General features: G+C 44.0%; 1 protein-coding gene across 1 annotated transcript in view; it reads left to right on the top strand.

The window, feature by feature from the left end:
• The first annotated feature begins 6,364 nt into the window (after positions 1-6,364).
• EML1 (EMAP like 1) overlaps positions 6,365-13,335 on the top strand; it is a 192,944-nt gene continuing 185,973 nt past the window's right edge. Inside the window, exon 1 of the mRNA XM_074956224.1 lies at positions 6,365-6,521. Within this exon, the coding sequence (XP_074812325.1) occupies positions 6,491-6,521 (31 nt within the window). The 5' untranslated portion in view covers positions 6,365-6,490. The remainder of the gene's footprint in view (positions 6,522-13,335) is intronic.

Raw genomic sequence — 13,335 nt, forward strand, 5'->3', positions numbered from 1 at the left:
GGCTGGGTCAGACCCACCCCCCCCGAAACCTCCCCCGGCTGCAGGAAGCTCTGCCCCCCACTTCTTGCCCCCATTGCTCCTCAGCCATGGGGGGGTGTCATTGTATGGAAAACTGCTCCCACATCCTCCCAGCTCCTGTGCATCTGAACCCTCCCCATGCCCAGACCCCCTACTGAGTCTCACCCCCCGAGCCTCCCGAACCCCCACCCCACTGAGCCAAACCCCCTGCAGCCAGACCACCCCACACCAAGCCTCACCCCCCTGCATTCAGATACCCACCGAATCCCTCCCCTCCCCTTGCATCTGGATCCCCACTGCTGCACCCAGAGTACCCTCCACTGAGACCCCTGGACTCAAACCCCCATCCCAATGAGCCGCATCCCCCTGCACCCGGAGCCCTCTGCTGAGCCCCCCACACCCAGACCCTCTCTACTGAGCCCCAACCACCTTCACCTGGAACCCACCAATGAGCCCCTATGCATCCAGATCTCCCCTGCACCCAGATTGCCCCTCACAGAGCCCTCTCACCCCACACCTGGATCCCGCCCTCCACACTTTGATCCTGCCAGGATGAGCCTACCTGCCCACACCTGGACTGGGGGCCAGGGCTGGGCGTGCTTCCAAGATTCTGTCCCTCTCGCTTGCTTGGTTCAGAGGGGAAGGGCCTTGGGGTGTTTCTGGGGCAGACCCGGCCCTTGAGCTGTGTCAGCGTCAGATGCAGCCTCACCGGTGAGTCCATGTCCCGGGAGGGTGGAGGGCAGCAAGGTGATCTTCCACCTCTGTGCAGCCAGTAGCCTGTGCTCCCCACTGCCATGCTGGAGCCCTCTGTATTTATTGACACATAAAATTTGCAGAATTTTTAAATATTGCGTGCAGAATTTTTATTTGATTGGTGCAGAATTCCCTCAGGAGTATTGCAAGAAACATATTACGCTTCTCTACCCCCTGGCTCCCAAATGGAAAATCCAAAAAGATCATGTATCAGAAGACCATAGGGGGAAAATGCCTTTCGTTGGCACTTAATGGTCATTGTGGTTTGGGTCTGAACTTGCTTGCTTTACTTAGACAACGTTTCCATTGATTAAGGAGCAGAGGATGAGGCCTTTATACCAGCTGTTCTATAACCATTACTTTGCTGTATGATAAATCAAGAACTGAAGTGTAACCATCACAGTGAAGGTAAAAGTTAAGATTGATTCATGGCTTTGTCCTAAATACTAGGAACTGGATGATGGCTCCCCACTCCGACCACTTCACGTCGTTCTGGTGGTGGAAAGGGGCCAGAATGGCCCCCTTGGAAACAACCCCAGTGGAGCAAAGGCACAGGGTCACCACAGGCAGCCTTACCCCATGCTCCTGTGCAGCCCCCAGAGTAGGGGGCGGGGCGTGGGTGGGACCTGGGGCAGGAGAGAGTGAGTTCATCCTCTGGAGACTCCGGTAATTCTCGTATTTTGAAGCGGTGTTCGGTGACGGGAGATACATTAGGCCTGATTCTCCTCTCGTTTATGGACCATTTTACAACAGTGTAACTCAAGTGACTCCAGTAGCATTACTCCTGATTTATACTCGGGTGACAGGAGATTCAGGCCCCTTGTCTTCCCACTGGCCACAACCAGTATGTTTGTTCAGGCAAAAAATGTTTTTATTAATGAATCCATAACTTTGAAAAAAGCGGTGTCCTCTGCTGTTGAGAGCATAGACCGTCTACTTCACAGGCGCCTGATTGATACATGAAAATTACCTGGGGACACTTTTAACTTGCAGGACTGACCTTTTTTTTTTTTTTTTTTATGCTCTAAGAGACTGATTTTATATGCTGATATAAATGTACTAATTTCAGCCGACTGCTTCTTTCCATCTCCCCACCCAACCCCCCGTTTCCTAATAGACAGGAATCTCTTCAAACAGCGAAAAATATTCCAACCTGATTTGCATAAATTAGAAGGGAGGAAACGTATTTCAGTCATTTTCTATTTAAACAGCATGGAAATCACACAGATGTGAGATATAAACGCCTGCGGAATTGGACTATAAGATGCTCATGGACAAGTGCAAATGTAATAATTAGATCTGACTTGATTACCTCAAGAAATCATTCTCACTCTCAGTGATTTCCCTCTGCCAGGAGAGAGAAATGGCGAGTGAATGAGAACACTTCATCTGTACCACCAGGTAAGTGACGTGATTAGCGGAGCCCTTTCACGGGTGATTCTAGAGCATGCCGACCCTGCTGCTCTTACCACACTCCAGCGGGGCGTGAGGTCCAGCCAATGCCAGTCACAGCTTCCTCCGCTGCATGAGGGGTTTGGACCAGCACAGCTACATCCATGGCTGGAAATGGGGCAAATTCCACCTATAAGCCAGGCCTAAGGGCCTAATCCTGCAAACCCCTATACCTATGGGACCACTCGGGGAGTAAAGTCACACATGTATATGTTTCATAGAATCATAGAATTCAAGAAGTCATTAAGTTCAGCCCACTGTCCTGAGGCAGGATCAAGTAAACCCAGATCATCCCTCACGGGTTTGTCCAACCTGTTCTTAAAAATCACGAAAGATCCATAGATTCTGTTCCCCAGTGAAGAAGGACCCCCTCCAGCATGAGAGAACCCCATTCTCTCTTTCCTTCCCATAAAGAGGAAATTTCTGCTCCTCTCACAATCAAGCCATCTCTTTTTCCACCCACCCCCTATCCTCTTCCCAGCTGTAGGATAATTCTCTTCACACTGAGGGATCTCCCCATTTTCTCCCTCCTCAGAATTTCAAAGCAATTCATGGATCAAGCCCCAGGTACATTAAAGATGGAATTTTGAGCTGTGAGCCATTGTTATAACTGTCCTCTTCAGGGACAATGAAGCTTACAAAGCCCAACTTGAAGTGTGTGAGGTCTCAGGACAGAGCATGCTCAATCAAGGGAGTCTGGCTGTGGAACAAACTTCCCGAAGAGAGAGCTGAATCCAGAGCCCTGATCAATGACCATCTTTAGAAAACTCTGCAAACTTTCGTCTTCTAAAAAACCTGTCTACCATAAGAATAGCAGAACTGTCTCCATAAAGCTGTGGATAAAATTTTCATAAGCACCTATGTGATTTAGGCAACAAGGGCCAGATTTTCAAAGGTATTTAGTTGCCTAAAGATGTGGATAAGCACCTAATGGAATTTTCAATCAGATTAGGCACCTCATTCCCATTTGAAGGCATTAGGAGTGAGGTGTCTAACTCACTTAAGCACTTTTGTAAATTCTGTTAGGTGACTATCTGCACCTTTAGGTGCCTAAATCTACAAATAGCTTTGTAAATTTGGCCCTTTCTCATTGAAAGTCAATGGGACTTGGGATCCTAGGTCACTTAGGTGCTTAAATTTATTTTACCCTGTCTGTTTTAATGACCATGACTTTGGAATAAGACCATGGGCCAGAAGCTTGCTCATGCTCAAGACTCCATGAATTCTTACAAATGTTCTGTGAATGTCCTTTCTGGCAGAGTATAGAAGAATGATCGAGTTTTTTAAATAGCATTAAACCACATAATGTAAGAATAGATAACATATTCTAGGACACATAAAACATGCTTTCTAGCACTTTATCATTTTTAACACATATTCTGTATGGAGTTTGGTGCTTTGTTCTCTATCTGCTTTAAGGTTGGGCTGTTCCAAGGCAGCTGAGGGAGAACCAGCTCTGGAACAACCTTCCAGAGGAGATCAGGTGAATCCGGAGTCTGATCATCTTTAGGAAATGTTACAAAACCTTCCTCTCTGAGAAAGCCTTTCCATCATAAGTGACTCTCCCAATTTGAGCAGCCCTTTTATTTTCCCCAAATCCCTCCAAGAAAACCCTGACCCCAAGCAGAGCTCCAACCCTGTAAATGGGGGGGGGGCGGCCCAGGAACTCCATTAAGGGACTTTGCTATTGCTGTAGATTTTACGTGGGAGGTGCTTAGATAATGCAGTGATGTGTGCTGTAAGACAGATAGACAGACACCCAACTCCCATTGAATTTTATGGAGCCTGACTCCCTTGCAGTCCTTTGGAAATCACAGCCTAGAGCCATTATTGACACCTATTTAATAACACTTTTCTCATATTATCTTAACAATTATTCAAATGTGTCTTGTGATTTCTGCTCCCTTTTATTCTTTAACTCAAATTATGGCTCTTGCACTTTTTGCCATGGTGAACACCCAGCCTTACTCATAACTTCACCTTTGCTCTATATCAAAAGGTAATTCCTCTCTCCCCCGAGAATCCCAGAGTAAATAAGGTTCTGCTCCTTTTTGAGTACGATGAGAGTGGAGAGAATTATAGTTTTCACATGAAAAAAAAATTCTTATAACCATTAAAAAAACCAAAACACCTTTATGGTCCAAATGGCTAGGAGTAGAAAGTTTAAACCAGGGAGGGCAATAGCCCTCTTTGAGGATAAGTGTCATGAGTGTAAAAATGAAAATTTGTTTTTATGTGACCAAGCTATGACCTTTTGGATAATTGTATGTCCTGCATAAGCATCTTGCACAGAGTTTTTCACAAAGTCCTTGATCCTGCAAACACTTACTCATGTTTAGCTTTACTCAGGGGAGCAGTTCCATTGACTTCAATGGGGTTATTAATGTGCATAAAGTTAAGCTTGAGTGGAAGCACTTGCAAGATCGGGACCTAACTGTGCAAAGTGCCTTGCTAAGAAGGCTGTATGTGCATGTGTGGCCAATACACGTAAGTAGTGAAAAGTGCACTGAAGTTTCACAAGAAGTTGTGGAGAGCAGCTGTGCCCTTTGTAAAGTGTGCAAGACAGAGCTCTGCTCTGATGCTCAACAGCTGGAGAAAAAGCAAAGCTCCAAAAGCTGGTCCAGACTGTCCCTCCCAGATCTGTGCCTGGAAGGTTTCTTCCATGTATGGATCTTCCCCTTATCCCTTGGTGCAGAAGTGGGGCTCAGCCACTTCTGTGGAGTCGTCCTTCTCCCTCCAGATCTGACAGAGGGTGCTCTGAGTTTGGGGCTTATGTGGAGGAGGGAGTAGAAGAATGGACAGGGCCGAGAGGGGGCACATAGCCTCTCTCTCCAGCCCTGTAGAGCATCCCTGGAAAATAGAATGCAGGATGCAACTTTATTATCATGTCTGCACAGCTGCCATCCATGTGAGTGTCCCCTCACTGAATAACCCTCTTGTAGCTCCACCAGGAGACCTACAGGTTGCCACAGCCTGGGACACTCCCTGGTAGAGCATCTCCAATTAAGCTTCATGCCAGTGACCAGGAATGAGAAAGGGCCATCAGGGCCAGAGCCTGTGCAGAGGCACAGGACCTCTCCACTTCCCGTTAGTCTCTCAAAGTTCCTGGGCAAGTCCCTTTTCCACCCACTCCAATGAAATAACAAACCGAATGCAGAGCAGGAATTTCCTCACCTAGCTTCCCCTCTGTAGGGTGTTTTCAGGAGAGGACAATCCAGGACAATAACTGGAGAGAGGCCTGTCCTGTGCACTTTCTGAGGTGCATGGCAAAGGGCAATCTGGTGGTGTCACTGTGCACCATACTCAAGGAAAGCAAGGGCTCCTGAATCATTGACGTCACACATATGACATGCACCTGGGGAGAGTATATATATACGTACATATATGTGCATATGTACATATGTATATCTATACGCTCAGCATGCACCTGGGGAGAGTATATGTGGCTTTCTGCCTCGCCTTCCAGGCAACTCCCCTACACCAGGAGCTCCCCAGAAATGCAAAGGGGATGGAGCAGGAATAGCATCTGCTCCTCTGTAGTGTTTAGAATGTTGTGAAAAGAGGCAGGACTCCTGTGGAGTCTAAGCACAGGACTGTTCAGCTCTGAGGAGTTTTCCCTCTTTGTTCAGGCCCATAGCTAGTCCATAGATCTAGATATATACCAAGGCAAAAGCTACACAGTGTATCTCAGGAATGACACTAACTCAGCAGAGAACTAGGAATGCCCTAGGACAGTGGTTTTCAACCTGTGGCCCTTTGACCCTGGGGGTCAACAGACTATGTCTAAGATTTCCAAAGGGGTCCACGCCTCCATTTGACATTTTTTAGGGGTCTGCACATGGAGAAAGGTTGAAAACTACTGTCCTAGCACTGCAGCTCCCGCCACAAACTTCACCACACAGCAATTAGCCAGTTTGTTCGATACAGATTTTCAGCTTAGCACTTAAAAGCAGTTTCATAAATATTCTATGGCCTTTCAAGCCATGTAATTTGCCTCTGTGACATTAAAGAGGAAACTCTGTGGAGGGGAGGGATGACAACAAATTTATCCACCAATAGCATGCTCTTTTGGCACAAAAGCACATTCTTATCTTTACATCCCATAATGAGAAGGCAAAGACGGGATTGTTGCTACAACTCCCTGGGTGGGTAGATGTACATTATAGGAGAAGGGTTAGATATTTTTTCCTCTGCCTACCCTAACAGAAGAAACTGAGTTTGTATTTTCCTGTGGTTTTTCTACGTACGGTTGAAGAGAACTGTTCACATGATGTCAGACTGCGAGGGACTGGTTGTGGGTAAGTGCCAGATTTATATTTACCACAGTGTCCTGCCGACTACGTATATATTTACCACAGTGTCCTTCACGTTCTCAGATTGCAAAGTCACACACAAACCCGCTCGGTTTTGAAGGGAGTCTGAGCCATTGCAGGGGAAGAAATCTCATGCATCAGCAGAGTTCTGCAAGCTCTTAGTTACAAAATGTACTCGGGTAGCTGCTATTGGGTGGCTAGCCTACGAAGTTACGTTTTCTTAATAAAGGCATGAAAAATAAATGAGACTGATTTTAGCTAATCAGGGAAGCAGTCTGATTCTGTCAAAATGACAGGATCACAATTTGTTCTCTGGAGCCTCTAAGCAAGAATTTCTGGGAACAGTTCCTGAAACAACTGCCCTGTATATGCACTATGTTAACACATCGATTAACCTTTTCAAATGGCAAGGGGCTGCAGAAAAGACAGCTGAATGTAATAAAGATGGGTCCTTTACTGAGAGAAAATACATACTCTCTGCACTTTATTTTCAAAATCAGTGCCTTGTGTATGCTGCCTATAGCTGAAAAGGTGTCGTTCCCTGACGCACATAGCTAGGTCAAACTTTGCTGCACAGGAGTCTGCGGCATGTGGTAGGAAGACATTTCTTAGCCTTTTTGTTTTCTGCCTTTGTATACGTAATGTAAACATTTGCTAGATTTTCTGCATGAAAGGAAATTCTTGTGGGGACATTGGAGCGATTCTGTGCCAAGGCTTTTGTTAAATAAAAGCGTTCCATTTAAAAACACTACTTGTATTTTGTCATTGCAAGCATTTGTCTTCTCCTATTTATAGTGGAATAATTTAGTTTGACTGGCTTGTGATGGCAGAGAGTCAGAGACCAGGTTCTTGCTTTAAAAGTGGAGGTGAAGAGGGGGGAAAGTGGATGAACCATTTTCCCCCTCTCTCATTGTTTCCACTTCAGGGAAGGGGCAATATTTTTAAAAAAAAAGGGTAAAAATATGAATGTTTTAGTTCAGCATAAGCTGTACCATGGGAAATTTCCTATGCCAGCAGAAGGTCGCTATCATTGTATGAAGGCAGAGCAGAAGTCTATGAAGATGAAAATGTCTTGCTTACCTTATCAATGGGCTGATACCATACCAGAATAGCTTCCTTTCTTCAGCAAAGTTGGCCTTGACTTTAACAGCTTGAGCTATATGTGCTTATTAAGGACTCTGAGTTGAACAGGGATATTTCAGGACAACACTGACAATATTTAACTGGCATCTGATATTAATGATGAAACTGATATTCGGCATGCAAGGCATGATAGGTGTGAAAGTCGCTTATATCTGAATTATCTTTGCATTTGCAAGGGCCCAGGATGTTTCCTTTGCAGAAAGTTGTTGATAGTGTGTAGCTTTATGGGTTTGGGGTTGTTTTTTTGAGGGGAGGGAGGATGGGAGTTGTTGGATGAAGAAGGGAATAAATATCAGAGATGGGTCAAGCTGTAAAGTTTGGATCTTGATGCAGCTCTGAAACTTTCCCGCACTTGCAGGCTGTTCAGAGCAGGAGGTTTGGTTTCCTCACCATCGTTCTCATATTCTCCCCTCCTTCTCCAGTCATCTTGGCAACGTCTCCAGTCCACTCACTACCTCCTGTACCAGACATCATGACTGACCCATGCTCTTTTCACTCTCCCTGATACGGGGCAGAGATAGCTGGGTAGTAGCCAAACCTGTGGACACCACATGTGATTTCCTGGATTTAGTGCTGTGAGTGTGTAGAGTCATAAGTATCACTATTGCACTGTATGTGGTTATTAAACTATTTTTAATATTCTAGTTGCTGACAGTTTGTCTCATGTTAATGGATTTGGGGAAGACCAAATAATTCCCTTGATGGTAACATTTTTTTCCACCACTGTTTGGAAGATTAAAACTTTATCAATAAAATCTCTGTAAATAAGGGTATAAAACATGAATAGAAAAGTCTCTGTTACAATATGATTACAACATCTGATTCCGATGAGAATTTTATGGTGTAATGGAGGCCAACATTTGACCTCGTATTTTTAAGACTCATGTTGAATGGGGCTAGACAATAGACTTGCAAAAAAGTTACAGTAATATATTTAAGATTAACATTGTAAACTGGATAGACAATACAGATTTATTTATAGCACAGTGTGTGTGTGTGTATGTATTTACTCTGTACTATAAATAGGTCTGTATTGTCTAGCCACATTACAAGGTTAATCTTATATAAAATAATTGTAACAACCTTTTGGAATGTATACGCCTAATAAACAATCTTACAAATTAAAGTTTATAGTTACAGTAAATGAATGCCAAAATTTCTACACGACTTTCAGCCTACACAAGAATGTAGTAGGAACAGTTGCATAATTGTTCAGGTCAGATAAACGTTACAGAGAAAATTGTTGAATATGTCCTTTTGATTTTAAGTAGCAGGATATGAACTGGCCAACGTAACTTTTTAACAATAAACTTCATTTAATAGTAAAACTCATATTTCTGAATTAGAAAGAACTAGGCAGCTTTTCAGGGTCTAAACATTGAGTTTTTACTTCTGTAACACAGAGGCTTGTGACTTATGTTAGGTTCCCGTATGACTACAGTGTTTCATTGGTTCAGAATAGAATGTTAAATGGGCAGAAGACAACAGCCTGTAGAAAGAAGTTTCATTTTGTCTTTTCAATATAGCATATGAGACACAGAAACTGTCAGAGTTGCAGAAATGTTTAAAATAAGTCACTGTCACACTGGACTGAATTCCACCCAAAATGTGCTTGTGCACTTTAAAGTGCTGAGATCAAAAAGATTAATTAGTGAACAGAATTTTTAAATTTATTCCATTAATTTTCCGAGACTATTGTGACATGAGTAGATAAAGACAAAAGAAGAATCAGACACTTCAGGACAAGTGCACTGCCTTCAGTTTCTTTCATATTAGCAATTATTGATATACCGATGCTATCCATTAGTGCGAGGTACATAGATTTACTGTCATTGCTACATGCAGATAAAAGCAAAACACATCAATTATTTAAGTGCTTCCCTGGGTGTGTATTATTTTTCTCTTGTAAGAAGACACAGTTCAGTCTCTGTACAACTGAACAACCTTTCATGCTCCCAGCATTTTGATTAGGAACAAGTGAGTCATAATGGTTCTGGTTCTTACCATAACCTCTCAGACTTCAGATAAACCTCTGAAGTCAAGGAAAGGTCCTTAAAATGTCTGTTCACTTATTTTCCCCTCAGAAACTGTTCATGAGAGAGTAACAGTACAGAATATTTGTGAATAGCATCATTCTTTTGCTATAGTCCTGGAGAATTCAGCTGTGCTGTGATATAGATTTTTATTGCCAAGAGTGGGCACTACAGTTCAAATACAGAGAATCTAACTGATACATCTGTTATCTTTTATTTAGTAAAATGTTGCTCACATATGGAAGAAAGAGAATTGATTTCTCTAGCTCTGCCGCAGGTGTCAGGGGGCCCAGTACTCTTCCTCCCAAACTCTTATATTTGTTTCTACAGAGGAAGGGAAAAAAAACCTATGAAGTGTGTTCTTGAACATCTCATTAAATATCACCCCACATCAGATGAGAATTGTACATTTCAACATGCCCTAGAGATGTTGTGGGCACCTGGCTAAAATGGGGTGTGCTTCTCGGGAAAGGGATATCCCAGGAACTTATAGGCAGTACAGGTGTCTTACTAGACACACCATCTAGTCAGGTTATACAGGGGTACATTTGGGCCTGCATTGAGAACTTGGTTAGCAGTGCTGTTGATAATGGGTGAAAGGAAATAGAAGCCAGCTCACTCTCTCATGGTCACGTTGTCTCTGCAGGACTAATGGGAATCAGAAATTATAAAAATATACTTTTCTCACTAAAAGCAGGAGGGATGGCACAGCAGATGCACAGGGAGCAGATCTGTCCGGGGAAATGGCCCCATTTTTATGTAGTCCCTTTTTAAATTAGAACAAGGCTTTGAAATGGTTTTTAAGGAGGCACAGTGGAAAGTATTTAGCTTTTTTGCTCTTTATGGCAGGAGCAGACATTTTGCAGAACAAGAGCTCAATCCTACAAATGCTTAGGCACTTGATGAGTAGTCTCATTAAATTCATGCATTTGCAGGATCAGACCCTAACAATTGGCCCCATGCTCATGTTATGTCAGCAAGGGCTGTGTGCAATATAAAATTAGTGCCCCCAATTTCCTGGGGTAAGGAGGAGGCTATGAGCCTTATTTCTTGTGTTTGCCCCAACTGCCCAATACAGATCAGAGCTGTTGATTAACTGGAATCAGCCAGCCCTCTCAGGATTGTTGGTCCTCTCGGGCGTAAATGTTAGCTTCCCAACCCCACTCAAAATAGGCTGCGCTTTGTGCAGCACTGCCTTATGTATTGAGGTCCCTCAGCAAGTTTGCCAAGGCCGGAGTCAGGTAAGGACACACAGAGAGCTCATGCTCAGATGCTTGAAGACCTGGGCCCTGCAAATGCCCCAGACAGTAATGCTAGAGCAACCTTGTAATCAATAAAAGGAAACCACCATAAACTTTTCAGCACTGGGGAAATATGCTCTGAGGACCAAATTCTCAGCTATTGTAAATGGGTGCAACTCTGTTGAAGTCAGTGGGGCTGTGCCCCTTTACACCAACAGAAAATTTGGCCCTGAATGTTAAGTCCAGAGGAAACAGATGCCTTTGCTGGTTATCTGGAGCTTGTGTAACCCACACACCACCTGTGTGTGGTGTTCTGTCCTATCTAGTGGCACCGAGACCACTTAAAAAGAGAGATTAATGAGTTTGCTCTACAGCCTTAGCTAACAGCCAGTTGGCTTTTAGCTCATGTGGTAGAGACTCATGCACTAAGCTCTAGAGGTCCCAGGTTCAATCCTGCCCACTGACGACCAGGGTCTATCGGCATTTCAAGTGAGGGCTCGTCCAGGATTTCAACTAGGAAGACTCTGAAGCATGGGACATGCTTCCTCAGCTAGGGGAAGTATGTAACCCCCACACCTTCTGGGTGTGGTGTTCTGTCCCATGCAGTGGCACCAAGACCACTTAGAGAGAGAAAGCAATTAATGAGTCTGCTCTACGGCCTTCGCTAACGGGCAGTTGGCTTTTGGCTCATGCACTAAGCTCCAGAGGTCACTGTTCGATCCCACCCGTGGCGACCAGCGTCTGTCAGTGTTACACTTGTACAATGCTACCCTGGAAGGCCTGCAAGTTCAGCATTGCAGTTGTCTAGTACATGGAAAACCATATTTCAAATCAGTCTACAAAAACAATGGCCACAGCTTAGAAATATTCCTAAAAGGGTAAAGTTAAAAATCAGCTAATATGTATCATGAAGAAAAATGCTGAGTCCACTGATGCAAAGTTGCTCACATCAAAAAGGAACACTATCATGTGGCAGGTAGACCAGTGGGTTCTGTTCCTGGTTCTACTATGGACTTGCTGTGTGCCTTTGGAGAAGACATTTCACCTTTCTGCACATCAGTCTCTGTAAAAGTGGATTAATGGATCCTTGCCCAGCTTTGCAAAACACTTTGAAAACTGCAAATGAAAAGCACTGTGTGAGCGCTTTAGCACGTGAGAGGTGTCCACTGAGACCATTGTAGAATTATGTACGTCAGAAGAAGCACTAATGGCTGTGTCCAGCAAATTGCTCTGCACCCTCAACACCTTTCATAATTCAGTGAGAGTTGTTGATGATGAATGCACCACAGAATCACTGGGCTAGGTGCAAGAATCATTTGGCAAAATTCTATGGCCAGTGCTATGTAGGAAATCAGATGATCATTCAAAGATTTTCCAGTGGAATGTTGTTCCATCAGACAATGCTGGTTCAATGAAACCTGCTGTACTACTTGGATTGTAAGTTCTTTGATGGTGTCTTTTTGTCCTGTGTTTTGTACAGTGCCTAGCACAGTGGGGCCTGGTCCACGACTAAAGCTCCTAAATGCTCACACAATACAAATAATAAATAATAATAATGATCCCTTGTGGCCTTAAAAATCTATGAATCATCATAATCAGGCCCACAGATATTGAAACATAAATGTGAATCTAGAGCCCCCAGGAGTCTGTGTTTCACAGGAATAATATCAGAGGTAGATTTGTGGTAACAAGCTAGCCCTGCTGAGACACATGAAGGAAAACATGTCAAAAACAGGCCTGAAAAGCCCTCTCTACGCATGAAGCATTTCAAGAGCACCCCATGATCCACAATACCAAAAGGAGCCAAAGGAACATAAAGAGTTAAAATGTACTGTGTGAAGAATCCACCTGCTACAGAAGGTCATTAGAATATAAACCTTGGTTAAAACAACTCTTGTGTGAGGCCCGATTGGAGATTTTAAAACACTGGTTTCAGAGAGATGCGGCTGCAGTAGCCTATTCATGGCTTCACCCCACTCCCACCCTCAGATCTTTTGTTGGCTAGTCCTGAAACCTGAAAGCTTCCTAATCAATGTCAAAATTGCCGCAATCTTGTTAAAGGGAGAGAGCCATGGGGCTAGAATCTGCTCCCAGTTACACTTGTGTAAATCCAGACTAACGCCAGTGAAAGCAGAATCTGGTCCTTCATCATCAAAGCCAAAGAAAATGAGAATGGGGAAGTGAGACCTGTACCCAGTTATGCTCTTTACCTGGGCTTTGTCTACCTTGTGGGTTTGTCCTAGTTCCAGTAATCAGTGTAGCTGCACCAGTGCAAACCTCCAGTGTGTATAGACACTAAATCACTAACACTCACAGTTCACACTATCTCAGAGGTAAGATCACTGACTCACTTTGTAACCTTGGGCAAGTCACTTATCCAAG

This window comes from Natator depressus, chromosome 6 (assembly GCF_965152275.1).
Source record: "Natator depressus isolate rNatDep1 chromosome 6, rNatDep2.hap1, whole genome shotgun sequence".
In the NCBI taxonomy this organism is placed as follows: domain Eukaryota; kingdom Metazoa; phylum Chordata; order Testudines; family Cheloniidae; genus Natator; species Natator depressus.